General features: G+C 45.7%; 2 protein-coding genes across 2 annotated transcripts in view; one reads left to right on the top strand and one right to left on the bottom strand.

Annotated features, from left to right (window-relative positions):
* Positions 1-7,457: 7,457 nt before the first annotated feature.
* Positions 7,458-20,802, top strand: LOC119171955 (putative ferric-chelate reductase 1 homolog). The gene is made up of 4 exons (XM_037422869.2): positions 7,458-7,615; positions 13,834-14,059; positions 17,537-17,747; positions 20,555-20,802. The coding sequence occupies exons 2-4, from the start codon at positions 13,864-13,866 to the stop codon at positions 20,619-20,621; spliced, it is 474 nt and encodes a 157-aa protein (XP_037278766.1). The 5' UTR covers positions 7,458-7,615; positions 13,834-13,863; the 3' UTR covers positions 20,622-20,802.
* A 60-nt stretch (positions 20,803-20,862) lies between these two features.
* The window catches only part of LOC119172646 (aminopeptidase N), a 28,363-nt gene continuing 22,596 nt past the window's right edge, over positions 20,863-26,629 (bottom strand). The window contains exons 17-20 of the mRNA XM_037423800.2: positions 24,861-25,028; positions 23,838-23,981; positions 22,021-22,102; positions 20,863-21,018 (exon numbers count right to left, since the gene is read on the bottom strand). Coding sequence (XP_037279697.2) covers positions 20,863-21,018; positions 22,021-22,102; positions 23,838-23,981; positions 24,861-25,028 — 550 coding nt within the window. The remainder of the gene's footprint in view (positions 21,019-22,020; positions 22,103-23,837; positions 23,982-24,860; positions 25,029-26,629) is intronic.

Below are 26,629 nucleotides of genomic sequence, written 5' to 3' on the forward strand. Positions count from 1 at the left end.
TCACTTTACATTTTTTACTCGAGCTTCACCTTCCCATCTAGCGAGCGATAGGTCCGTTCGGAACACGCGTTCCACGTCACTGTGATGGTCGCGTGCGTACATGCTGTAGTCCGGTGACAACACTTCCGGCATACAAGGTCCACGTGACAGTTATTGCGGGGGCTCCATTCGTTCTCCCTGACGGAACCAATCGTGAGTCCGCGCTGAAGCCCGGACCGCGAGATCTCACGACCCGGGAGGTCATCACATCAGCACGATGAAGCGCCTACGTTGCCGCACCCCCTCCACGATAAAGGGCCGCGCCGTGCGTGCCGAGCCTTTGACACATTTTCGCCAGCTCCCAGCGGGAGAAGACCATTTTGGAGCGCTGCGTTTACACTACACGTGGTCAGCCGACCCTTGACCGGCCGATAAGCACGCTGATCTACTTAGGCGGGATTTTCGGCCCGTACGTGAGGAATAAACAACGAACACGTTGTACAAAGACATAACACCTGCATTGCCCAAGCGAGCAGGGCTCAGAGGAGAGCTTAAGTGAACGTGAGAATATTAGGCCAGCGTATTAACCACAACTGTTCTTACGCTGGAACATTTCGTAAGGGCACCTGTCGGCTAAATATGCGTTGTAAGATATACCGTTAGTAATAGCTACAGGCTGATGGTAAGATAAAATACGAAGGAAAATCATTGTGGTTCAAGGTATTTTTCCATTATGAAGGGTCTTTATGACAGCACATGCTTCACTAATGTATACTACCATTCAATTTGTGGGAATGTGACGCTCCATAAGGGAACTGATTTAGGAACACATATAGTGGTATCTTCCTCGCAGTTACCATCATATTCATTCTCTCGATTTATCTATCACTCCAGACAAACCAATTTTCTACAATAAATGATTGCATAAACATAGTTTTAATTTGCAGTAAACTGTTTATGAAGCGTACACTTTCTAGAAGAATCAGCTTGGGCACTTGCTGACTGTTGTATGCCTGATAGCAGTGCAGAAACTGTAGTATATAATCGCATAGCACCGATTATACATCGGTTAGTTTGTTTACACGCGCCATCGCAAATACAAGTTTTGCGAATGGTTAACGATTCTGAGCTGTCCATTCTGATTCATCAGTGGTCGGTCGCTGTATTATCGACCACGGCAAAATGAGGCTGGCATTGAAAATTTGGCTGAACCGGCGCGACTGCACAATTACCATGTCAGCGACTCTACTGCGCTTTCAATCGCATCGCGAAAGCGCTCGTTAACGCGTCTCCAAAGACCTCGTTAAACGTAATGAACTCGTGCTCAGCGTAGATCCTAATTCTTTGACTACGCAGTATACCTCTCGCAATTCACATCTCCATATGTGGCGGTGCAAGAGCCACAAATAGTCAAGTCACAAATTGCTCTTCTAAACGTGTATTCTCTGTTCTACACCACCTCGTTTTTTTTTTTTTTTTACCGCGACGCGATCGATCAGCTACTCGGCTAAAGCTCTAACCTTTGAATATATTCCAAAATGTAGCACGACCAAGATGGTTCTCTATATACACCACGACTGCAAACAAAGGAGCTCTCTATATTATCCTGGTCACTTGCCTCCCCCGCCCCAGTATCTATGCCAAGTGGATGCAGCTCCGACTAATATCGCTTCGGTCTGTACGATTCTCTCAACAAAGACTTTCTTTGCCATTCTTCCTTTTGCCGGCGCACTGACCCGTCACAAGGCCGTCGTTCTCACCTAGTTGGCTCCGTCTGGCCTCGGTGCACCCGACATTGTTGTTTCGAAATGTCTGTCACGAGATAAACGCTCGCATACACGCGTGCAGTTGTACAAGGCTTGTTCTTCTTTTCGAAACAGTAATTCTACCCAATTAGTATGTCACAAGGGTATCTAGTCCACAATTACTTCTCTCAAACAGGCTCTCCGTGGCTTGAAAGCCCTTGACGCTTGTTTTTTTCACAATCCTTGCCTTCTGGCCCGAGCTATGCGTACGCGTTAAATATGCGCCACTATAGAATTAGACGAGTGTGCATGCTACGCGACATTTCAGCGCAATTGAGGTAGCCAAGTGCGTGCCTTTCAACAATCTTGTCAAAGTAGTGCTATCGGGAGGCCTTTCACAAGTTCTTTTATGAGCTTTTCTAACCGCTTTCAAGAGGGAGACAGACTAGTATGCGAGGCGGCGTTCTACCACGAGAACCCTGAACTTGATGTTAGAGTACTTAAAGCAACGGCACGCCTGCGATTCTTCAGCGCTACATGTCGCAGACGCAAAGCATGCGTTTGCGAAGCGCTGCAGGAAAATTCATGCTCTTATTTCGAAATTTACGACTGTTTGAGCCGCACTCGGTCTTTTTAACAAAGCTGGAATGTACGTTACCAATACAGCAAACAAATGAGGTCCCTAACATGCGTGTGAATGAAAGAAGCGGTAATTTTAAGGGCTCGTTCTTTCTTTGTTAGACACAATAGTGCGGAGAACTAACTGACAATCACGCCAATAAAATTATAGGGGTTGCAATTTGCAATAAATGTAATGCATATGTAAAGAAACGGGGACAAAAAGATAATTTTTCGTGGGCAGAGACCACGCCTGTGATCTTTGAATATTGCGTCCGATACTTTATCGACTGAGCTATCGCGGCGACCATTCCCTATACACTTTGTGGTGTATATATGTGCATTTGAACGCGGGAGCATCCTATATAAAGTACTCATGAAGCACCTCTGATATAAATCAAAGGAGTATACTTTCTGCCTTTTCATCGCCCGTATAGCGGCACGAACGGCGTGATGCAGGTGGCGTCACCAGCGTACAAATCATTGATAAGTTGGCGTACGAGAGATGAAAGTTCTAATCCACCTTCGTCAGGCCTTTTCGTGAAGTCGTACGCAAGTTTTTCCTTGTCATTGCACTTGAAGGGGCGTACGCAATCGACCAATTTCGCCTCGCGTATTTGGTTGTGCGCTGGTGCACAAATCTATGTAGTTGATCTTTATTTGTGCGCTTATACCGTTAAGTTCGTGTCGTCACATTGCAGCTGTAATTGGTCTAAGAGAAACTAATGTCTTTATGACAACCAGAGTGATGCAACAAGTGATATACATGGGCCCACGAAAGCAATGAAGAGAAGATCAAGCGCACTAAGCTCTCCCATCCTTGCTCTGACGCCGTTAGAGAATGCTTGCGAAAGAGGTCGTCGCTCCGTGCATTGCGTGTCACGCTCCGTGTTACACATGTTTACGCACGCCCATCAAAGAGCTTTACAGTCTCACGCTCTCCTCGCAGGCATGACGTCTTCCCAACGCTTTCCCTGCCACCTTTTTCTTCGAGCTACTGTTCAGCCCAGTGCAAGAGGAAGATGTAAGATGCGCTACTGGAAGGGCCTACATGGGCCATGACGGCACCCGGCCAGAGCCACCGAAGCGAATTGGGCGAGAAAGGACAGCCCCCCCCCCCCCCCCTTTCGATGACACCGACGACGTCCCAGATCGGCACCACGCAAGAACGGCACCAATGGATGCCGGACCATCAGATGGCCCGTCCACATGTAGCGGTGACTGCGCCTGGCGAGCCGAGAGCGGCGCGCCGAAAGTTCCGCTGGCATCGCGGGACCCTCGCTGGCGTCGGTGGCCCAGTGACCCCAATTTGGACGCTCCGCAATCACGGAGAAACGGGCACGGGCAATCAGTGCTCGCGCGCCGCCAGCGATGCGGGTGGCGTGCGAGAAAGGACGCGTACACAGTGTCCTCTTCGCCGGCCGTGAGACGTCCCCCCCCCCCCCCCCCCCCATACGGAAACCTCTCGGGCGTCCCGGCGACGTCGGCGAGGAAGTGTCGGCTACTCGCGCCGCTCTGGCCGTACGTGCAGGGCTATGGTTACGACGTGGGCGAAGGAGCCGTCGTATAACCGCCGCTTTTATGGGGGATGCCCTCAGGCGCGCTATTCCTCCGAAAGTGCAATCGTGACTGCACGTCGGGGCCGCCATAACCGGAGATCGGGGCACGCGCCACATCTGTGCGAAGCGTGGCGATGACCTCCGATCGCTTGGTCAATGCTTGGAGCAACATTAGAGACCTTTGACTTAGCGCGCTTACGCTTAGCACCGGTCAGACACGTAATACCCCTGGAGCTTCTAGAGTATCATATGAAGGTTTTGGGCAGCACGATGACCGCATGTGATACGCGTTTGATGAGGCTACTTGTGAAAGCGGTTGCTTTGAGCATGTTCTCACCAAAAGAAAACTTTAGTTATTACCTTCTGTGAAACAGATTTGACGGCACAAGACCACGTATCAGTGTCGATGCGTCGAAAATGCATTCCGTGCAGAATGCGATTTAAAAGCCAACGTTCTTATTGGTAGTACAAACATTAAACGCTACTGCACCGGATATGAGTAACTCAGTGCCGCCAACACCGTGTCTGCTAAGATTTGCCATTCCGCATCGAAGATCACTGCAGTAAGCCTTCTGTCTCTGCACCAAATGTCTGCAGAAACTTTGAGGTTAACGATATCGGCTGTCATGACCGAGGAGCCACATGGGCTGCAATACGCATTTATCACGGTGCCAGAAAAAAAAATGACCAAGGTGCATTCTACAATACTTCTGTCCGCTCGCCATGGTCATTTCTCGTGGAGAGGTGACTGCACCTGGTTGTAGTAAACTGCGCCTAACAAACTTTGCACTATCGCTGACATGTAGTGCTGATGAGGCACGGTTTGAACACTACGTCGTGTTCCGAACTCTGTGTGTGAGTTCCACGATTGGAACGCCACTGTGGTGCACACGATCTGAACTGCCCTAACGCTTCTCCTTACCGTGAAACCCACGGAGGTAGTAACAAAGATTCGATGCGTCGTGATTGCATATCCATTAGGTTAGAACATATTTCATTTTGTCTCCAAATTACGGGCACGACGCCAAAATTGACTGAATTGCCGAGCTACGTTGCACTAGAATCGCAAGCAAAGCTTTCGCTGGCCATCACGTGAAAATAAATCTCTTGCGAATAAAACAAATACCGATGCACGATGTGCTATTGCAGTGTAGATTCATCAATAGTATGCGATTTAGCAAGCGTAACTACCATTACCTCAACCAAACCAAATGAACCACTCGGAACATTCTTGCTTACGAAAATAATCCAGGCTTAGTTTCCCTTAAGTCGTTCAACTTGTCATTCTTCCACAACTTCCAGCGAATTAGTCCATATGTGGGCCTTCGAAGCAGTCAATGCTGACTCTACATAAAAGACACGTACACAGCCGGCACAACTTCGTTGCAGACATGTCATGGAAGCAAACCTCCTCCCATCTCCAAAGCTGGAAGAGTATTTTGCGTCGGGACATAATCTTCATTCGTAATTACCTTCTGACACTGTGGACGTTCACAAAAAACAACTTCAGTGCATCACGCAAGCTTTCATACCTCCGCGTGTTCATGACCTCCCAAGTGGACTTACTCGTCAAGAGGACATACCGCTCCGAAGGGTTCGCGTGAGTGCTGCCGTGTCGTCTTTAGTGCGCACGAATTCAAGTGGGGCTACACCAACACAACCTCAAGCTGCCCAATTTGTCTCGTGCCGGTGCGGGAAGCTGGCCTGAATCGCCTTTCATGGACATGCCCTGGGCGTCAAGCGGCTCGTCGACGCCGCCTGTAGCATGCGGGGCTCCTGCACACCAGGCCGCCTCACTTGCTGCAACCGAACCTCAGGTCTCCCCTCAACTTAACGAAGGAAACGAAGCAGCATAATTTTGTTTAATATGTATTGATGCCGCAAAGCAAACTTGCTAAAAAAAACGAAAACAAAATTCGTATTTAAAGCCTCCCGCTTCACTTTTAAAAATAAACCGATGAGGAGACAGCCTTTACAGAGTGCACGGATTGCCCATGAATGAAACGTTTTCAGAATCGATGCATTAGTTTTTCTCTCGAACCGCGAGACGCGATGGGAGGCGGCTCTGCCCAGTTGAAATCTCGCCGATCAACTGTGGGCAGTCCGGCACGCCCTGGAAGCCGCTCCTGTTCAAGGACTCGAGGCCGTCTCCTAGGCTGAGTTGCTTGTAGCCCCACCCTTCTAAATACCGCCGGACATTATCAATAAAGTTTTTACTCGCTCACTTCGAATTCCTGCGATGAATTTCTGGAATAGCATACAGCGTATATCGCTCGGTTGTACGCGTTGTATCATAATGATTCAGTGTTGCTTCCCATACAGACATTTCTTTAAGAGGTGAAGCTCCTTATGGTCTAGGGCAGTCTATCCCTCCAGCGTAGTCAGCACAGCATATCTACATACATACAGACAGACATACAGACGGACCGACAAATGGGTGGACGCTTCGCCCCACTCATCATCATTCGCTCCGCGAATTTGCTGTGATTTTTCTTCTTTTTTTTTTGTACGGCTTTCAGATACTAAACTATTTCTCTCTGTCTCTCTCTCTCCTTATTATACACGTAATTTTTAGATATCTGCTTGTATCGTCGAGCTATTTATTATTCGGTGGTTAGCGTTTCGTCGCGATTGCCACGATACATGCATACACCGAGGTCAGTTCAGACGACAGTGTCACTGAACCTCTAGGTGTACTTTCAGGATTGATTTATAGTTTGCTGCATGGAATTAGTACATGATGAGGCATTTATTTAAATGCCATAATGATGATGATAAGAAGAAGGAGAAGAAGGATGAGGGAAACAACGGCACACGGACTAAGAACGATTGGCCAATAATCAAGAAGCGCAGAAAAAAAATCATTATTTGAAGAGCTTTCTTAACGCTTAACAATGAAACGTGGTATAACATACTCAGTATAATCAGACAGTCGAGCTGGTATGGTGTTAATTTTGCTTTCCCTTTAAGGGAAGAAAAGACAAAGCGAAATCAGTTAAATTTATTTCCCCTCCCAAGGACACGAGAAGAAGAAAAAGATACATGGAGCAAAATCAATGCCAAACTTTCAGGAAGACGCATAAAGGAACTTTTCTACAGCGTTGCATACATTCCTGCACGAGTGTCCCAGTAGGCCCTTCCATAAGATAACACTGCATGGCGGGAGCCGAAGGGGTTCTCTTCTGCTTCTCGCTGGCTTCAAGTTTGGGGTACAAGGACCTTCTAGCTCGTTCATCCTCTGACCCTCCACCGAAAGTGTTTCGGGCACGAATGCTCCATTGCTGGCGACGGATAACTATTTACAGACCAGCTCCCTCGGGCGGAGTAGTTTTCTCCGTGCGGCAGTATAACGGTCCGGCTCCCGCTCACAAGGGCGTGAAAGAACGCGAACGTCTGCAACCTACTTGGACTCCGAAGCTAGGGACGAGAAGGCGAGGAGGAAGGATTCTTCTCAACAAAGATTTGGTCAGCGATGAAAGTGTGACAGTACGCGCTTACACACTATCCGGCCTCCGTTCACGGCACGCGAAGGAGAGGCATGTACAAACGCAGCACGCGAGGAATAGAAGTGGCCCGACCAGTCCCTTCCCTCGACGGCCCGCACATGTGGAACAACGGTGTAGCTGGAAGGAGGAGGGACGTTTCGGCACTCGCGGGTCATTCGCGCATCAGACGCCGTCAAAGAGAGACCAGCGGGATCGGACTTGCCGCCGCGTGAGTATGCTGTAGTGATGATGCACGTCGACGGCTCTTTTTTCACGGCAGGGATTCTGAGAGGACGTTCGCTTTTTGAGCCGCCCGTCAGTCAGTCTCGGAGGATGAGCTTCACTCGCTTTTTTTTTCGCCCACGTTAGAAACTTTGTTGCTAACGGGACACGGAAAAATGACGATGGTTGAGGTTATTTTGCTTTGCTGCCGGGCTTAAGAAAACTCGTCCTGTTATGAGTGACATAGATGTAGTCGAGAGATTCCGACCACCGGCGTTCCGCCTGAAACCAGTAAAAGCTCAACTCCACCTTGTGGCAGTCCCTGTGTATTCTTAAATCTCGCGCCGGAAAGTGGTAGTGGGGCGAACCCCTTTTTGTGTTTCGTAAATTTCTTGTGTGACGATCGGCCTTTGCATGTTAACTACGTTGGCGCCTACAGCGGCGCGCGATATGAGTTGCAACACTGTGGCCATGGTTTAAGAGGCCCCAAGCTCCACACTGCAACACCGGCGAACGTGAAAGCAGCATTGCAGATACCAGTAGTCGAAACAGTGTTTACGTCACTAATCACTTTTTGTGTTGATACTACAGTGCAGTGTTGTCGTCGCATTGACAACGGGCAGAACGCTGTAACTCATCTAAAGCGCGTATGTACATCCAAAACCTACTGAGAAAATTTAAGCTTCGTGTCAGGTTTTTGTTTGCACCCATTTGTGCTCAGACGAGTATCAATTAGAAAAACTGTAATAATCTAGATTTTATTCCGTAGGATTGGGGAAAAATATTTGACGCAATTTTACCGGCAGACATTTCATACGAGACTTGGCGCCACATTGTGTATGACTTATACGGCTTGAAAAAACTTTTATGGAGGAGCAATAAAAAGTACATAGGCAAGTATTCTCAAGACTGCGGTATGCTAGCGCTTGCTTATATATATATATATATATATATATATATATATATATATATGGGAAACAGATTTGAGAATATCCCATATCCCTGAAAAAAGGAGACCCTGTCAAAGTGATATTATCAGTAAGACAAATCCTAGAACAATTTTGTGTGTAGCTACGTATCCGAATTATTGAAAGGCAGGCACTTTTAAAACGAAAAAAAAAATAAACGCTACATTTTTTATATGGACCTTCATAGAGAAGGTTGAAATCAATCAACCGCTCTGTCGTTTTTGAATCACGTGCATGGGTATCTACGAAGAGGACGATTACAGTCAGATAGCATAGCTGCCGGAGTTGATAAGCGCACCTCCACCTTTTTTTTTTTCATTGTCACTGCGAAACTTTCCTGCAGCTGAGAGTTTTTTTTTAAGTACGATTAAACAAAAATCTAGTCGTTAGGCGCCTGCTGTTTACAACAGAGGCGAACTTCACTTATGCCACGCACTTTCAGCTTTCTTCAATATCGTACAATCTGTTAAAAGAGTGCATTCGCAGATGTCTCATAAATATTTTGTGACATCGCAGATTGCTTAAAACAACACGACAAGCTGCTATCTCGTGGGGTCCGTAATAATTAGCATTTACATTTAACTGTTTAAGACATTAGCAGCTGTTTTTATACTGCTGGAAACCATGCACCCTCGTCGAAAGAATGAGCATAAGAAAACGATGACCTAAACCAGACTTTGTGTCAGTAATACTGGAAGCGTCCTTCATCGTTCTGAAGCATGCTGCTACATTCCCTTCGCGTGTGTTTACGACACGATATATATAATGTATATGCCATTGATACCGATGTTCGCCGTATGGAGAAAAGCTCCTCCAGTTTAGTCACGTGTACAGTCTATCGTGACACTCTTGAAGACGTACGCTCGTCACTCTTATGCACAGTATGAGTCTTTTAAAAACCAGATACGTGGGGTAGGTGGCGAGTACTCACTTTAGGAGACAGGCCGTGCAAACACGGACGCAAGAAAGTAGTCAGAGACACCACAAACGCCGCAGCATCTCGACTACTATCGTCATGCCATACCAACTAGCCCAAGCTGCCACACTTCTTTCTGGCATTCATGTTTGCACGCCCTGCCTTTTAGAGTGAGTTCTTTTGTTAGACGCTCAACAAATACGAAATGCAAAGCACAATACCGATGATAATGCGGCGCAGTTTAAGTCGATTTTTATTCAAGTGTACAAAGTTACACTTAGGGAAAAGAAGATAAAATGCACTAACGCCTGACGGGGTCCTCCCACCAGTACACATTAATAGGTCATTACCAAGCAGTCCGTTTTATCAGCGACTGAAGGACACTTGTCGTCCACGAGGCGTTAAATTTTTACACTCAGTCTGGCTTTATATGAGAATTAACTTTGGCTCAGCGAGATGCGTTCGTTTAGCTTAGCAATACTCCACAAAACTTATTGCGGCGTTTCACTAGTACCATCGAAGTACACGCGCCTCTAATATTCTTCACGATCTTGCGGTATTCCAAAAATATTTCTCTTCTCAACTCAAAACTAGGCTGTTTGAATATTTTCGATGTAGTGTGATGTTTAGAACAGGAACATCTCCTTTAAAAGCGCTTAGTTTTCAAGCTATTTTGGTGTAATCAAAGGCCGGGCAATATTTGAGGCAGTAAGCAGTGATTTCGGTGGAGAGTGATACGAATGCATGCAGTAACGTTTTGCAGAAAATTGTGGTTGCTTCTTGACTGCGCCACATGTACTATGAATAGGATAGAATTAAACAATAGGTTTATGGAGGACAAGCGAAGATGCTACTTTGGCGTAGGTACCTCTATAACTTGCGACTCCACTCTAATTAAATAAATGGAAAAAGAAAGGTTTTAGATGTGGTGGTGAAAACAGCAAACACGGCCTAAATAAATACGTGACCTATTTCATATATAGCAGTTACATTGTAGGAAGCTTAAAAACTACGAGCAGATAGCTTAGCTTAGGCGAATAACAAGCATTGTGTGAAAACGGTTCCAACCTAAAAACGAGAAACATGAATGGTTGTCTTAGAAGCGCCACCTCGACTGCCTTAAACGTACTGAATGTTCTAGCGAGCATACACATGCACACTCACTCAACGATTAGCTACAGACTTACAATTATGTGACAATATTGCAGCAGTACAATAAATGACAGCCTTAAATAAAGCCGAAATTCCACTGACTGGAACAGATAGCAAAACACCTTACACCGGCCGTTATATCGTCATGGAACTGGTAACATTTACGAGTTGGTGATACGTGTCCGTATTGTCCCACTTTTGCGATGCAAGCAGATGCATACCACCTTTTATGGACATGTAAAGGGTTGCAGCCAGAATGCTCCCGTCACCTCGCTCAGGCCGGTCTTCGATACAGCGACACAGCCAGTTACAACCGCTGGATACATGAAAACAGATTCCACAAGACACTATACTTCACTTCATACATAACACCGGCCTAACAGCACACATTTAACAAAAATATTATGCCTCAAAGGCAAGTCATTGTCGCAATAAAAAAGATAGAAAAACACGGTAGGCTGATTTTTTTTTTTTTTGTCGTGGAGCTGCAGCAGTCACTCAGAAACTACCCGTCTCAGTTAATTAATCATAATAATATCTGTTGACGTTTGACGTCCCAAAACCAAGATGTGAGGAACGCTGTAGCGGCGCGCTCTGAAACTTTTGACCATGTTCTTTAACATGCACCCAAATCTAGTTATACACAGGCCTCAAACACTTCGTTTACATTGAAATGCGGCCTTCGCGACCAAGAATCAATCCTGGGATCTTTCGCCAGCAGTCAAGCATCATAACTACTAGAACACTGCTGCGGGACTACCTCTGTTGCCAGATCAAATCTAAATCTGCAGAAGCCGGTCATCGACGGATTCACGACGCATGTGCTGTTGAAAGTCCCGATATATCTGACGCCGAGTTTCCCGGTTGTGCGACGCGATGCTTCCGCAATGACGTCACTCAGACGTTTAGATGAGAGAGCAAAAGCCGTAAGCGGGTCGTTCTAATCCGTTCTAAATCTGGCGAGGAAGAGCAATCTTGAAAGGGTTCTCTGGCAAAATACCGGACCAGGTCACACACGTTCAGCGTGTGCGCGTGCTTCGGTGAAGCGGCAGCAGGGACTGGCGGCAGATGCCAGATAAGGCACCGAGAGGCGAAGCCTCAACGCGATAGGTTTCCTCAATAAAACGTGATCATTTCGACGGGAAGCGGCGAGTTTATCTCGTCTGGGTCATTGACTCGCTAACTCGCTCGCTCGCGTTGGGCCTGAAACTATATATTGCTAAATCCTCGGCATCTGTGTAAACGTGCATGATACCGAATAATTTCTCCAGCAGTGAATTTCCTCATAGAGAAGAACATAGATGGCTTTATTCCAAGAGCTGCATGTGGCAAAAAAATACTTTACTTGGATTTCGATAAAATTTTATGATAAAGCAAATTTGTGGGAATGATGTCGAGTTACATATCTGCCGTTCGATTATGAACACCTTGCTTTAGTTTTTTAGGCTGTTTTCTAGCAGAAATACGAAGAAAAAGAACCCACTGCGGGCGTTAAAAATAGGTGAAAAAAAAAGACAATGTGGTAATAATCTGTGTGCGCCCTGTAGTTTAATTTAGTTTATTGTTACAAACTGATCGGCGCTTGGCACAAGAATCTTGCATCTCATAACTGCTGGCTAGCATTTATTTATTCTTGTCTCAAAGTAGATCAACCCTCTCTAGACTTACAGTTAGTCTGAAATCGTTGGATAATGGAGCTTGTGCACGTGGTGACGCTTTCATGGTTACATGGTGTCAGTTAAATACTCCACGTGCCCTGTATACTCTAGCTTCGTTATACAGAGACAAGAAAACGAAGTCGATGTGGTGAGGATTAAACATTCAGTGCTCTCCCTTGGCATTGTTTTCGTGCTCCTCTTCAATGAAGAATATTTTGGAAACCCTACCTCAGCTAATTGGTCCTGACCTTTACGTGCACTTTTTTTCACATCACAGCTGTTATTGCGAGGTTTACTGGGAGTTGTAGATAGAAACATATCATTATCATCACCCGGCATGTGCTCGATCACCACTCAAGCATTCTGTACAGCTGGTTAACAAAAGAAGTTGAGACATTCCCACCTTCTTTGCTGTGACACAGCCTTACGCGATTTGGTGCAAACTGCGGTATATTTTTTTTTCTTTTGATACACTCCCCTTTTGGGAACTGAGTAGGAAATTTTCTTTTTACGAAGTCGTCCACTACTGTCACAACTTTTTCTTTCCTAATATTTCAGTCAACTTTGCAGACAATCCCGTATACCTCTTTTTATCGACTCTATGCGGCACTTTTAAAAGTAAACCAAACAAAAAAGCTAAATAAAATGCGAAAATGTTTAGTGCTTTCAACTGAATGCGTAAGTTCACGGTGAAAAGTACATCCACCTAAAACATTAATCTGAAACGAAAATCACATCAAAGTTTAGTTAATATGGTACGCATAGATAAGTAAAGAGCGTGCGGAACAAAGTTTATTGACCGTGCTCTTTCTCGATCATACTGAATAAGATCAGCAAAAAATACATAAGAAGCCAACAAGGTGATCACATAACAGGTTCGTCGCAGTAAAATGTCACAAGAAACAAAAACAAAAGAACTCTAGCAACAAAAGACAATAATGCGGGTACCAAAGAAACATCATAACGCATGTTATAAGCCTCTCTAAGCTTACAGAAAGTAACCAGGAAGTCAGAGACACAGGATATTGAACTTGAGTCACTCATCCCTCGTATACATCGAAAAAGCAAGGTATTCCGCAAACGCCAATGCGATTAAAATGTAGTGACTGACTCTTTCAACTGACTCTTTCAAATGTACGTACCTACTTAATTTTAAAGTGGATCGCAGAGGCGATCATTTGCACACGCGCGGCCATTGCAGGCCCCGCCAACAAAAATGATGACAATTCGATATCTTATTCATCAGTGCTGCAATGACGTTCGTTAATACGACTTACGCAACAAATCCACCAGAATTCGCGAAGTTACATTGATCGCTTGGATCTGAACAAACAAAATACTAAGCTAAAAAAACAAACTTAGAGAGTGAGCAACGTCAATGTTGTTGGCTTTGGTTACTGAGTGAAAATAGTTCAGTACGTATGATAACACAGTGTCGATAGCAAAGCCAAACAGAAAGCGTTTTACGAGTGGAGATCACAGTTGGAGACTTCCATCAGCGGCCTCACTGTGTGTCTCGCCTTCGTCGCAGAGCGGGCGCGTGCACTCAAGGTGCGGCAAGATGAAGATGGCGGCGCTACTCCTCGTCGTGCTGCTGGTGGCCGCAGTGGCACGGGCGTTCCCCGACGGAGCACCGGTGGGGGCGTGCGACTCGTTCATGCCCCGGCACGGGACCACAGCTGCGTTGCCCAACCCAACCTCCCCGTACGCCGTGGTGCAGTCCAAGGCGCACTACAACCCCGGCGACATCGTCACAGGTATGACATATATAGCGGGCCTCAATCTTACTTCAAACGATCCGTATATCTGTTAGGATGATCTGACGGCTATGTTGCTCGACTCGAAGCTCACCGGATTGAATGCCGCCCGCGGCGGCTGCATTTCGGTGAACGCAAAATGCTATACAAGCTCGTGTACTTAGATTTAGCAGCCCGTTAAAGAACTCCAATGGTCGTAACTTCCAGAGTCCTCAACTACAATGTTTCTCATACTGATATCGTTGTTTTCACACTAAAACCCCTAGCATTATGTATCAATAAAGTCATCCACAAAAATTTACGTACTCGATAACAGTTGTGAAGCTAAACGAAACAGACTGAAATCCCCCCTTTTTTTTCTTCTTTTTTGACTCCACACCATCACGTTTTCACTGACAAGGCACCAGCTTGTGATTTCCGACAGTTTATACTACACGCAGACTTAGTCAAAATCTTCGTAGCATCACCACGGTTGACTTCGCCGGGATCTGATATATTCTATTTCCGCGTTATTGCGCCAAAAACTCGGGACCGTGAATGACAGCGTTGTTCCTTTCAAACAGTGTAGTGTTCGGAACGACGACAATTGCACACAGACAGCGGGGACATTGTACGTACGTGGCCTGGTTAAATTACCCACTCGCTGTCACATGCAGTGGCCTCAAACATCGAACTACGGCTGTATCTCCTATATTTGGTCCACAGAGGCGCACGTTGTAAGAGATCATGCTCACTGTGCAAGCGTAGTGCAGGAAGAGCAGCACCCGATCTTTCAAGATGTGTCCCAACGGCGCACTTTCGATGATTAAGTTCTGGAAGCTGACTCACTACGCACAGTTGCCACGTGCTATGTCATTGCATGAAATACTGTGGAGGATAATGTGGCCTCTTGCATACAACTGCGTTCTGAACAAAAAATAGTTCAGTGTCTTTAGTAATTATTACTTACTATCATTATATAGTCAGACTTGGTAAAAAATGAAACGTTCGCTTGAAGATACGTGAACTGCGGAAAAAGGCCGTGAATGCTTCTTTTTGCACCAATTTGCGTTTCATCGATTCCTTCATTTGCAGCCCGTCGCAGGGACTCACACCCAGGATTTGCGCGAGTATTCAAGCCACAAAGACTAACCACGAAACGTGCGGAGATTAAGACTTCGATAAGATAACTTGCTAAGGGTCCAATATTTATTTAAACAAACAACGCCAGAAAGGAAGAGCTCTTATCTTACGGAAAAGCACCAAATTATGATTCTCACTTGTATTACATGCAAATACACTATTAGTAAAGATACAGCGCTAACTGCAAGCTCGAGAGACGTCCGAGAATGATTGAAATATTGATATCGCAAGACAATATTTATATGCATGTCTGGCGCTACTATCCCGACGTGCCGTAGACGTCTAATGCCACCATTTGTTTTTCTTTCTCTGGCAACTAACTCCTCAGGGCGCCTTTGAGTAGGCCTTGACAACTCCTGTATCCTCTCTACTTTGTATTTTTAATGTATATATCATTTTTAATGTCTACTGAAATCAGAAAGCACATAATTGAATCGTTGATTTAATTTTCTTGGGCGGGAGAGCAAAGTAAGATTACAGGCACGCCAGTGCACCAGAGCGTGAAGAGGGCGCCGCACGGCAATTGCGTATTACTCGGGGACTATCATTTTGTTACGCAGGTCGCGTTGGACCTAATCCAAACGAATGAAAGCAAGAAAAATCAAGAGAATGTAAATAAACAGACACCTCTCTCGTGTTCTGCTGTTGACCAAATTGTGCTGAACTGGGCGACCGACTTAATGCGGGCCTTCACAGCACCTGCAGCTGCTTCCTCAAACGCAGGCCACGCATGCAGTTACGCACGTTTGTTATGCGAATGTATATGCTTTATTATATAAAACACCTTCAACTCCTCCCACGGCTTCGCTTAGTTGGTGCAAGAACAAACATGCGTTTTGAAGAGCTTTTCGATGTACAAGTCTAAGCTTCCCCAATTACTTAAAAGAAACACAAACAAATGGAGAGCGCCAGTACCGATGGCTTGAATTCCGCATGGAGGTAACTTACTATAAACACACGGAGTTAGAATTGCTTGAGCACGGAAACACCTGACAAACTCTCATAGTATCGTCCCAAAGAAATCGAAGATGGCCTCACCAACTGATAGCACAGAAAATTAAAAGGTGCCTTCAAAATCTTCTCGTGCAAATAAGCGGCCCGGAATAAACTTATTTGCCCAAAAGCTGCTGCTGTGCCCAGGGCTAGGCTGACAGAGATCCGTCTTCCGAGGAAATAGACATTTAGCGTGTCTATCTTATCTAGCCGCCTACGTCTGGGTGTTCTCCAGATCACCCCCTGAGCTTGGGGTAAACCAATATTGGTATGGGAGGCTAAGATGGTATGACGGATATGACTCGTTGGTCATGCCATGAATAATGCGACAATCCCGTCGCGTACGTCGTCAAATCTTTGTCACCAGACACGTGTGGAACATACCCGCATACAACGGGCAGGTATGTGCCACAGGTGATTGGCAGTTTATGTACGCAGGAATGGCGATAACAGTGATTGGTGTGTGGAGTTTAACCTGCCAAAACCCCCCATATCAATCGGAGCGGCGAGAACAGACATTGGTAATTTTAACGCGAGAGTGTTAAACAGACACTGTTTAACGCTCTGTGCAAACAACATTTGCACATATATTTAGCGTCATTTCGTAGCGGAAAAATATTACAACACAGTCAACTTCTTTCCGTATACTTCGCATAACATTTCTGGGTGAAGGGGCCAGTCAAGCTGTGAAATGCAGCTTTTTTTCCCTTCGCAACAAACCACGTATACAGTGTATTTTCGTGTACTTGTCACGTGGTTGAATAAACTCGAACTCAAACATGCGTTCGCAAGCTACGTGGGATCTACCGAATTTTTTTTTACATTGTGCCCCCGCCAAGTCAGGTTAGTAAATCAAATGTTGCGATCCAATTACAAACTTTCTGCATTTGTCTAATATTTTTTTTTCTCCTTGATCAATTCGTAGCATCGAGACCCACAATTACGAAAATTATTTACGTGGGACCTCATGCTTGTCCCACTCATCACTCTTTTAAACAGTCCCTTCAACGTTCCTTGGGAGTCCCGATTCTTCATATATATGACTCCATTTAAGGAGACCCGTGAACTCTCTTTAAATATCATTACACTCCGTCAGGAGAGTCGTGGGATCCAGAATAGAAGTAACGTCTCTCTTTGAAGAGGACATGCTGGTAAACAGCGCCGATGACAAGGGACATGGTTGAAAAGAAAACAAGACCGGCGTATATGACACTTAAAAAGAGAGTTGTGTACGGCTAAACTCCCCGAAACACTCCCCGAAAAGAGTAACGCATACTCCATTTTTACAGCAATGGACATTCTAGACTAAATCTTCCTCTGATGTGCCCACCCTGTCGATTCGTTCTTCTTCCCCGTTCGCAGTGACAGTGACGACGAGCGGCCCGTCCTTCAAGGGCTTCATCGTGCAGGGCTTCAACCCGCAGACGCGCGAGGTGATCGGCGAATTCCTGGGCGGTCCGGGAACCCACGTCATCCCGCAGTGCTCTGCCATCACGCACGAAAACAACCGAAACAAAAAGGCGGCCACGCTCAACTGGAAAGCGCCGCTTAATTCCGGACCCGTAATGTTCAGGTATGCTCGTATATAACGTAGGCTGCAGCTATATATTCAGTGATGCCCGTTCGGGAAAAATATATACTATCAGAATATCAGAACGTATACAGCTCGCCATTTTGAAAGGGCCAATTAACAGGCTCTGAAATGCACAGAAAAAGCTTGCGCTTTTTTTTTTCTGCGCGCGACTAACCCCCTTCCACTCGCAGTGACGTCTACTCGGCGATCGGCTACGTTAACTTTATTAAGGCCAAACCTCATAAGCGCGAAAATGCACGCGACAGCGACAAGCGACGCGACGTAGATCGGCTTCGCGCGATCAATCGCTAGCGCAGGCAAACCTCATTCACGCGACGGCTTCGGCTAGCGAATTCCACTGTTGCTGGCATGAGGCCGTCTACTCGCACCAAGAAAACCGCGTAGCGAGCGGTATGCAATTTAAAATAAGATATATTGTTGTGTAATGAAACGGAAAGTGTTTATTATTGCCTTGCAGCACTTTTTTATATGCACATGCGTAATAAACATTGCATTATTTCTTGTTGCGCATACGTGACTCGGGCAGGGTCACGTGCACCTATGTAGTCTTTGTCTTTTCCGGTATTTCGCTATTGGCTGCTTGAGCCCAGCACTTCCGGGCGATGAGCGACGGTTTCCAAATCTGGAGAACCGAGCGATCGCGCGAAAACGAGCACGCGACACGTCGCGCCAACGCCCTGTTTCGTCGCTCATATCGCTCGTCGCTGTCGCGTGCATTTTCGCGCTTATGAGGTTTGGCCCTTACTGCCTGTTGAGACCTGGTTTAGACCAATCGACCAGCAGCGTGCTGCGTCACCTCGCCGATCGCAGAGTTGACGTCACTGCGCGTTGAAAGAAGTTAGTCACGCGCAGAAAAAAATGAGCGAACTTTTCCTGCGTGTTTCGGAGCTTGTTGACTGGCCCTTTGAACAGGAACCACGCATCATATTTCTGCCACTTTCTTTTCTTAAAGCAGCAGGGGCGTAAAATATAAAGCTTGACATGTTGATGATGATGATCCTCTCACATTGCTGGCACTCGCCCACAAAGGGGGATCGGCCGAGAACCGGACGGCAGAATCTAGCACCCAATGTAATTCACGTAAAAAAATTAAAAAACGTAAATAATGTATGAAAATGCTACACGAGCAAGCTTGACATATGGCCCTCACTCGGTAGCTTGGTAAGCATATGTTTCGCGAGTGAAGTACATGAATTTGGTCCGTTACGTAGAAGCTAGGCATTCATTCGTCCCTCCTCTGGATTTTCAGGAAGGGGGTGCACGTGGACGCAGAAAACGCGACATGCGTAAAGTTGTCACTGCTTCTTTAACCAAACGCAATTTACAGCTTTCTATACTGAATCCTGTAACCGCACTATACTGCACTCAGCAGCAGGGAGAGATATGCGGCAAGTGCGAGAAAGAACCGAAATGGAAATACGAAAAGGTTAACCAAGCGCGTGCTCAATTTGCTCCATATCGCTCCGTCGGCTTCCTTTGCCAGAATTGTGCAGTCGTGCGCCTGCAGCTGGCGTTTTAAGGGGTACTGTAGGCAGACTCCCCGACTTTAATCTATATAACTGTCATATTGACGCGCTCCGCGGAACAACGCCAAGTTACAATGGCCGTTAAAGATATATTTCACGCATTTAATTACCCAATAAATACGGGAGATGCTTATGGACTTGGACAAACCCTGGTTAATGGCTCTCATAAGCGCTTCGATCTGAGAATGCGGTCATAAACTCTGAGACATTTTGCCCCGATTTTAATGTGGCCACTTAAGCGAGTTTCCAGATGACGTTGCATACACAGGCTATAATGATTACGTCACACGTCACAACGCATGGCGCGGACTCCACTATGACTTAAGTTTAAAGAAGACCGCCTTAATTTCAGTTTTTTGCGTGTCCTCACTCCAAACAACGGCGCAAAAAAGTTATAAGCGTGGGAATAGTTCCGAGACAACACATAATCGATTTCCCTTTAGAGACCTTCCTGCCATTAAGAAAAAAAAAACAGACCGTGGCACCCAGACTATGAAATATCGCGACAGCTGTAAACGTATGCACTTTACAGTAGCATACATTACACTACAAGTCAATTTCTCTTCAGTTTTTTTTTTTTTTGCCCTAAGGTAAGGCGGTACTTGCACGACAAGATACAAATATGCAAACAGGGAGGACACTACGGTGACACGCCGGCTTTATCGATATTCGACAATAAATATTCCGATGAAGCCGCTTTCGCACGCTACGTCAAAATATACCGCTAAGGCCTTGCATACCTGTTTTAGGGCCAGAGGTGGGCAGATTAAAGTGCTTTATACGGTACCAACACAAAGGGATATATCTACTGCGTAAAAACGCACTACAGATTCACAGCGCGTCCATTGGCTACCGATGTATACATCGTCAAGTACATCAACAGACGATTAGGTAAAGCTTTCTCGCACGTGAGATACAGCAGTTGATCTTTAGCGTCATGTACGCCACACCAGAACAATAAGAAAACAACACCCTTGAGCGCACCGTTTTCTTACATAAAGTACAACTGAACTAAAAATTTTTCAACCTCTGACTGCAGATTGCGTCGCCCGAGTCTTTCGCTCTGCGCACATGTAGGTCGTGCGTAAAATGGGCCACCATGTTTCCAGTGTTGTCCCAAAGCTTTATTACGCCATTGCCGCGTTGGCCGGCCAAGCGCGAATACGCGGCATCTTGCGTGACTACGCCTTCGGGTGCGGTTACTTGCGCAACTGTATACATTTGCTTTACGTACCTTTATCCTTCTTTTTTTTCTTTCAGGGCCACCGTTGTAAAATCCTTTACGGAGTTCTACGCCAACCTGCTAAGTCAAAGCGCAGGCTATTGAGGAGAGAATCACCACGGACTTTGCACGGGAGAACCATCGGCCATAGCGTATTCACAGTGTGCAATCCTGCGGCATTTCACTTAGCTCTGTGTTAAATCACAAGCGTGTGTTCTCGCTTTTTTTTTTCTTCTCGCGAACCATACTGCCTTTTGTAAATACATCGCCTTATTTTGTGCCTACACTTCACGTGTTCCGCCTCGCTTTGTTTTTCAGTTTTCTTTTTTATTACGCGGGACCGAGACTACACTGCCAAGTCAATCTCGTCCAGCCAGTGTTTCACGACGGGGTAGAACTTTGCCTTCCAGGCGTCATCCAGTCTGCGTTCCTCTTGCACTTGCTTGTAGCGCCATTCCGGAATCTTCGTAGACTGCTTGTTGAGCTTGTAAAAGGAGCTCAGCTGAAAGATTGTTGTTAGACAAGATCAAGCGTGGAAGTGTCACTTCCAGTCGAAAAGCGTTTGTGGAAACAAACGATTCACAAAAACCAGACGAACTACCGATTACAAGCTAATATTGCTGCAATTTTACGTAAAGTGTGTGACAAAGCCTTCTTCGGGCATTCGTTGACAAGTTCGATAACGAACGTGCATGTCTTTGGATACAATGGGGCTGTTCTACATGGCACACACAGGTTGTGGAATGACCAGCTGTGACTGAGCTAAAGTTGTCTCTCGAGCCCCTACTATTGAGGAACATACCAATCTTTTGTTCGTCCACTGCTGATAATTTCAAGTTTACATCTTCACTCGAACATCAAAGTTCTGTAATTGGAAGGTTCAGTGACATTTCCAGTAGTTTGCCGCCTGTTCGTTCGAGCAGTCTGAACAGTTCTTGTGTCATATTGTAGGGGCTACGACAGGAAGCAATTCAACTCCCATACCTGAGTGCAAGAAATTAATGCGAAGAGAAACATTTGCGGTTCCAGAGTGGACGCCGAACTATTTTTGAATTTCGATAATTCATTCATTGTTATATCTGTCACGTGTATGAGCACGCGAATAACGCCAGGCTAACAAGATGAAGATATACGCACACAATGAAACACGATATAAAACTTGGAATTCTTTACATCGCAATGATGCTTAGCTGAAAAAGTATGATCGATAAACTTTTTATTATGCTACAATCAGAGATTTTTCATGCTTTACGTGGTTATTTCAATTAGATGCACTTGAATTTGTAGATTCGTACGTGCATTGCCTGAATTTGTGAAAAGGCTTCCGAATTCTGATGTCTGAAACAAAGTGGTAAGCACGAAAATTTGCCGAGAAGAAACTCTACGCAAATTCACCGAAAACACAGCGCCAGCGTTTCATACCTCTTCCCACTAATAAGGAACCCCGGCTTCTTCCACGTTTTGGCGCATTGTGCTTCTTATAGTACTGCCTTGAAAAACTTACCGTCTTGGCGTCTGCTGATTCACTGGCCGTCTCTAGAAGCGATTCTTCAATTTGGAAGAGTACTTCGGGAACATCTCGGAACCTGTCATAACAAAGGTTAGTGGTTTGATTGAACAAAGTTTCGGTACATGGGAATGGTCTATCAGACTCGTAAAAGAAATAAACGTGAAATAACGATGGCCTGTCCCTAGTTTGCGATTTCTGAGACAGCCGTCTTATTTCAATAAGCACTTGGCCAATCTGGCCTGACTATCTGCAGCCACGGCCACGTGCAACTCGATTAGGTTAGGTTATGTTAGGACGCTTGTCCCTGCTACTGCCGCAAATGCACAAAGTGTGTTTTCTTTAATACCTACTCAGCGTCCAAGAGCGCTTAAAAGTTTAGATATGAATACATGGCATGAGGTATTGCGTTGCTGCATTCAGTATAATAAAAAAAGACATGCAAAAATTATTTTCAGAAAGTTACACAGAGCCCTGGCAATGACACTTAGGCCGTTACCGACGGAATGTATAAATATATGAGTGGTGCCCAAGGTAGAAGGAAGGAACCAATTGACAGGAAAGACGCTCAACTTACAACTCTTTCCTTTCAAGTGCTTCCTTCCTTCTATTTTGTGCGCTCATATATTTGCACATTATATTGCATCAACTGGCCCAGCATTCCACTATTTTGTTACAGACGGGTTTGTACCCAAATTTGGCCTTATTTCTGAAATTTTGTCCGGGTGCTCACACTAGCAGCTCATGCCCCCACTGCGGGGAGGTAGCTAATTTAGAGCACATGCTCTGGCCACGCCCCTCGTTACTGGGCAGCCATCAAGCCAATCAAGCCAAGCAGTGCTCCGCCACCGGAAACCGGGATCAGCTTTGAGCCGTCCAGAGAGCATATGATGCGGCGGTCGGGCCTGCTTGTTTCCAACGTGGGAGCAGCCTATAGTCGCACCTCTCATGACTATTAATAAAATTTGACCAATTGAAGATAATCACCGCTCTCGGTCACTACAAATACAGAGGACTGAGTAAGCTTATTAAGACAGGCTGATAAATTTTCTTGTTCTGCACACAAATCGCTACTTTGATACCCGTCTGGCGAATACAGCCGTAAATTGGTGTTTAAAAATAAGCACCTCAGAATAAATACTTCAAAAGTCTTGAGCATTGTTCAAGAATGCCCATCTAACGAGGATTTTCACAGCTAAGTTGTCACTTGACGCAAACATCACGTGCCCCGTGACGCCCTCAGGAAAATACAAGTGTTCCATACTCCCCCGCCTATATATATGCTACAAGCGGCACTGGGTATAATTCCTGGGGAATATATATGTGCATAAATACCCAGAATTATACTAGGGTGGGAGCCTTCCATGGCAGCTCATCGGTAGAGCATCGGACACACAAGTGGAAGGTTTTTCGGGTTCAAATCACACCGACAAAACGGGCAATGTTTTTCTCCATCTCAGTTGATTTAAACTTACGTCACAATTCATACGCTGCATTCAGCACATCAGTCAACGTCCTGTATTAGTCTCCTGTCTTAATAGTCTATTCGACTCTATTCAGTTGTACTTTTTTTTTCAACATCAGTCTACATTTCATATTATAACACCAGCGCTCAATGCCTTGCGTTTGTATTCCTGCCACAGCCGTTCACATAGACGTGTTGCGCAAGACGTTTAGCGCGCTCATTCAAACAGCCCCTTGCACAACCTTTCTTTAACTATATGCATAAGGTCATACGTCAAACACTCATCTGAACCGAACCACGAAGCTGAACGCAAAAATATAAACAAGCATCCCCTTTTTTTCTCGCTTACCTGTTGTGAATGGAGCCCCACTCGTCGTTGATGAACTTGAACGCAACTGGCTTGCCCTCGTGGTTGTCGGAGAAGGACGTGAACAGACCGGGGATGTCTTCGTGCCGAATCACGTCGTCGGGTGCCACCACGGACTTGAGGTAGCTGCGCGCAAGACAACGTCGCACGGCGGGTTCATTGACGAAACAGAGTGGCCGTATGCGCCGTCTCTTCGACACTGGCTACCGTGAGCAACGCATGCACTGTGTTTTCTATACGGAGAATCAATGAGCGATTATCAAGAAAATCATGCAAGCATGGTAGAAACAATGCTACGAACAAAGTGACGCGTTTGGGGGTGTCCTGTAGAGGAAATGCGTACGCACTGCAGCCGCATTGCTCCACTTCAAGCCTCCATCTTCGTACCGAACTTTTGTATTGTAGCTTGTATTTCCATACTGCAAACTCTTTTTGTCGTTTACACTTCCGCAATGTGAAGGCTTTCGACATCGCCAGAGCTGCGTAAGTTTTTTTCACTTATTTCGTAGCGCGAACTAGGCCCTCCACGTAACTATTTTTTTTAATCTCGGTATAATGCGTTTATTTTCTTTCTATGTATAAGCTATAAATATTGAGTCGATCCTGCGTTTCACTCTTTCTCGCTCTCTCTCTTATTTACAATTCGTAGTCTTGCGCGTAAAAGAATGTTTTTCTGCATTTCAATACGTACGTGGAGAGTGCCTAGTCGTGAGCAACACGAGATAGAAAACTGGAATAGCATTTCAAAGCTCACAGCAGCTAAACTAAGTTGGCAAGCTCAAAAGTGTTTATGACACTGAATGCTCAAGCGGAAAGTTACTTCCGGCAGTTCAATGCATCACATCCACACAAGCACGTCACATCTATTCGTTTAATAAACACGAATTCGTCGTACCAGCTCCGATTGTTCGCTTTAGTACGTCCCATGCACGCTTACAAACGAACGTAAAAAAAAGATAAACTCGTTTCTTTGTACACTGTCGACGCCATCGGAATGACCCTTACTTTTCGAGAAGCTGCGCGCTCCGAGAGCAGCTGAGAGCCTTGATGATGTCCGCTCGCTCGGACGGGTCGTCCGACTCCTGCAGTCGGTCCCAGAGGAACTTCCAGTTCTTCTCGCCGCCTGTCTTCACCGCCTCGCAGAACACGGTGTACCGCAGGTGCGACGGCAGCCTGCGCGTGCCACACACTTGAAAAGAAGGCTTCGTACGCATTACAGCTTACTTTGGAAGGTCCCGAATACCAAATTGCCTTTTTTTTTTAGATGCCTGTTTTAGTGCAGGTGGCTTTATTGACGCAATGCCCCATTTCTTTGTGTACTGACAAGACATAGAAACAAAACGAAAGTGCCGCCTACATTTCAAACCACGGTGCGCACCTTTTCAACGAAGGTTCCCTGGACGCCACCATAATCCCTTGTGCACTGTGATAAATGTGCGCTGCCTTTATAAAATGCACTGCCGAAGCAGCCACGTCGGCTTGAGTCCGCCATCGTATACTCTCGTGCCACAGGCCGGGAATGAGCTGCTACACATATCCATTGAATAGGTCTACGTATGCGAACCGCTTGCGCTAATCGTTAGGGACGAATGACTATATAATGTAGGTACATATCTCATGAGCGCACTTCGACAACGGTTGATTGACTGATATGTGGGGTTTAACGTCCCAAAACCACTGATGATTATGAGAGACGCCGTAGTGGAGGGCTCCGGAAATTTCGACCACCTGGGGTTCTTTAACGTGCACCCAAATCTGAGTACACGGGCCTGCAACATTTCCGCCTCCATCGGAAATGCAGCCGCCGCAGCCGGGATTTGAACCCGCGACCTGCGGGTCAGCAGCCGAGTACCTTAGCCACTAGACCACCGCGGCGGGGCACACTTCGACAACGGTTATTCATACATTGGTTTTTAGGATGGGCGTGAAAATGCGATACGGTACCAGTGGTCTTTAATAATAATAGTAAAAAAAAAAAATAATAATAATAATAATAATAATAATAATAATAATAATAATAATAATAATAATAATAATAATAATAATAATAATAATAATAATAATAATAATAATAATAATAATAATATAATAATATTAATAACAATATTAATAATAATAATAATAATAATAATAATAATAATTTTCGAGCAGCAAAGTAGTTCTTAGTACAGCCTTTCATGTGCTGCGGCCGTCGTAAATCAAACGGGTATGTGCAAAAGAAATTGGGTAACTGCCCTTTCGAATATGCGCCCCTCCTCGCACCACGCCCAGTATACTCGCTACTCAGAGTTACTGCGTCACTTAACCCCTCTCTTTCCCCTCTTTCCTTTCAAAAATCTCTTCCCCACTACTCACCGGTATACGCCCACTACTACTCCCGCCACTCCTCCAATGCATTCAGCACACTTGATTACAGCACACTCAACCCCACTGCGCTCAAGCCTCGCTTCATTCAAGCAGCTAAAATTGGCGAAGCGAATGGCTTCTTTGTGAGCCACCATCTTTGATGTTTCATTAATGTCCACCAAGCGGAGCTGGTTGCATTCTTTTTCCTCTTCATCACGCAATCATGGTATAGTTTACAACGTATGCGATTTAGTTCTGTAGGTAGAAAAGGTACGGACAGGTATGACACAGTTGAAGGTTTGGAGAGAGCTTTCCACGAATCGTGCGACAAACCTTTGCGAATCCACTAATCGCGGCGAGCACGACGTGGTCCATAGCCACGATTCTTTTTTCGACACGGTGCAGCAAGCGCCGCCTTTGCCTCGGCA

Source organism: Rhipicephalus microplus, chromosome 4, assembly GCF_043290135.1.
Source record: "Rhipicephalus microplus isolate Deutch F79 chromosome 4, USDA_Rmic, whole genome shotgun sequence".
NCBI lineage: Eukaryota > Metazoa > Arthropoda > Arachnida > Ixodida > Ixodidae > Rhipicephalus > Rhipicephalus microplus.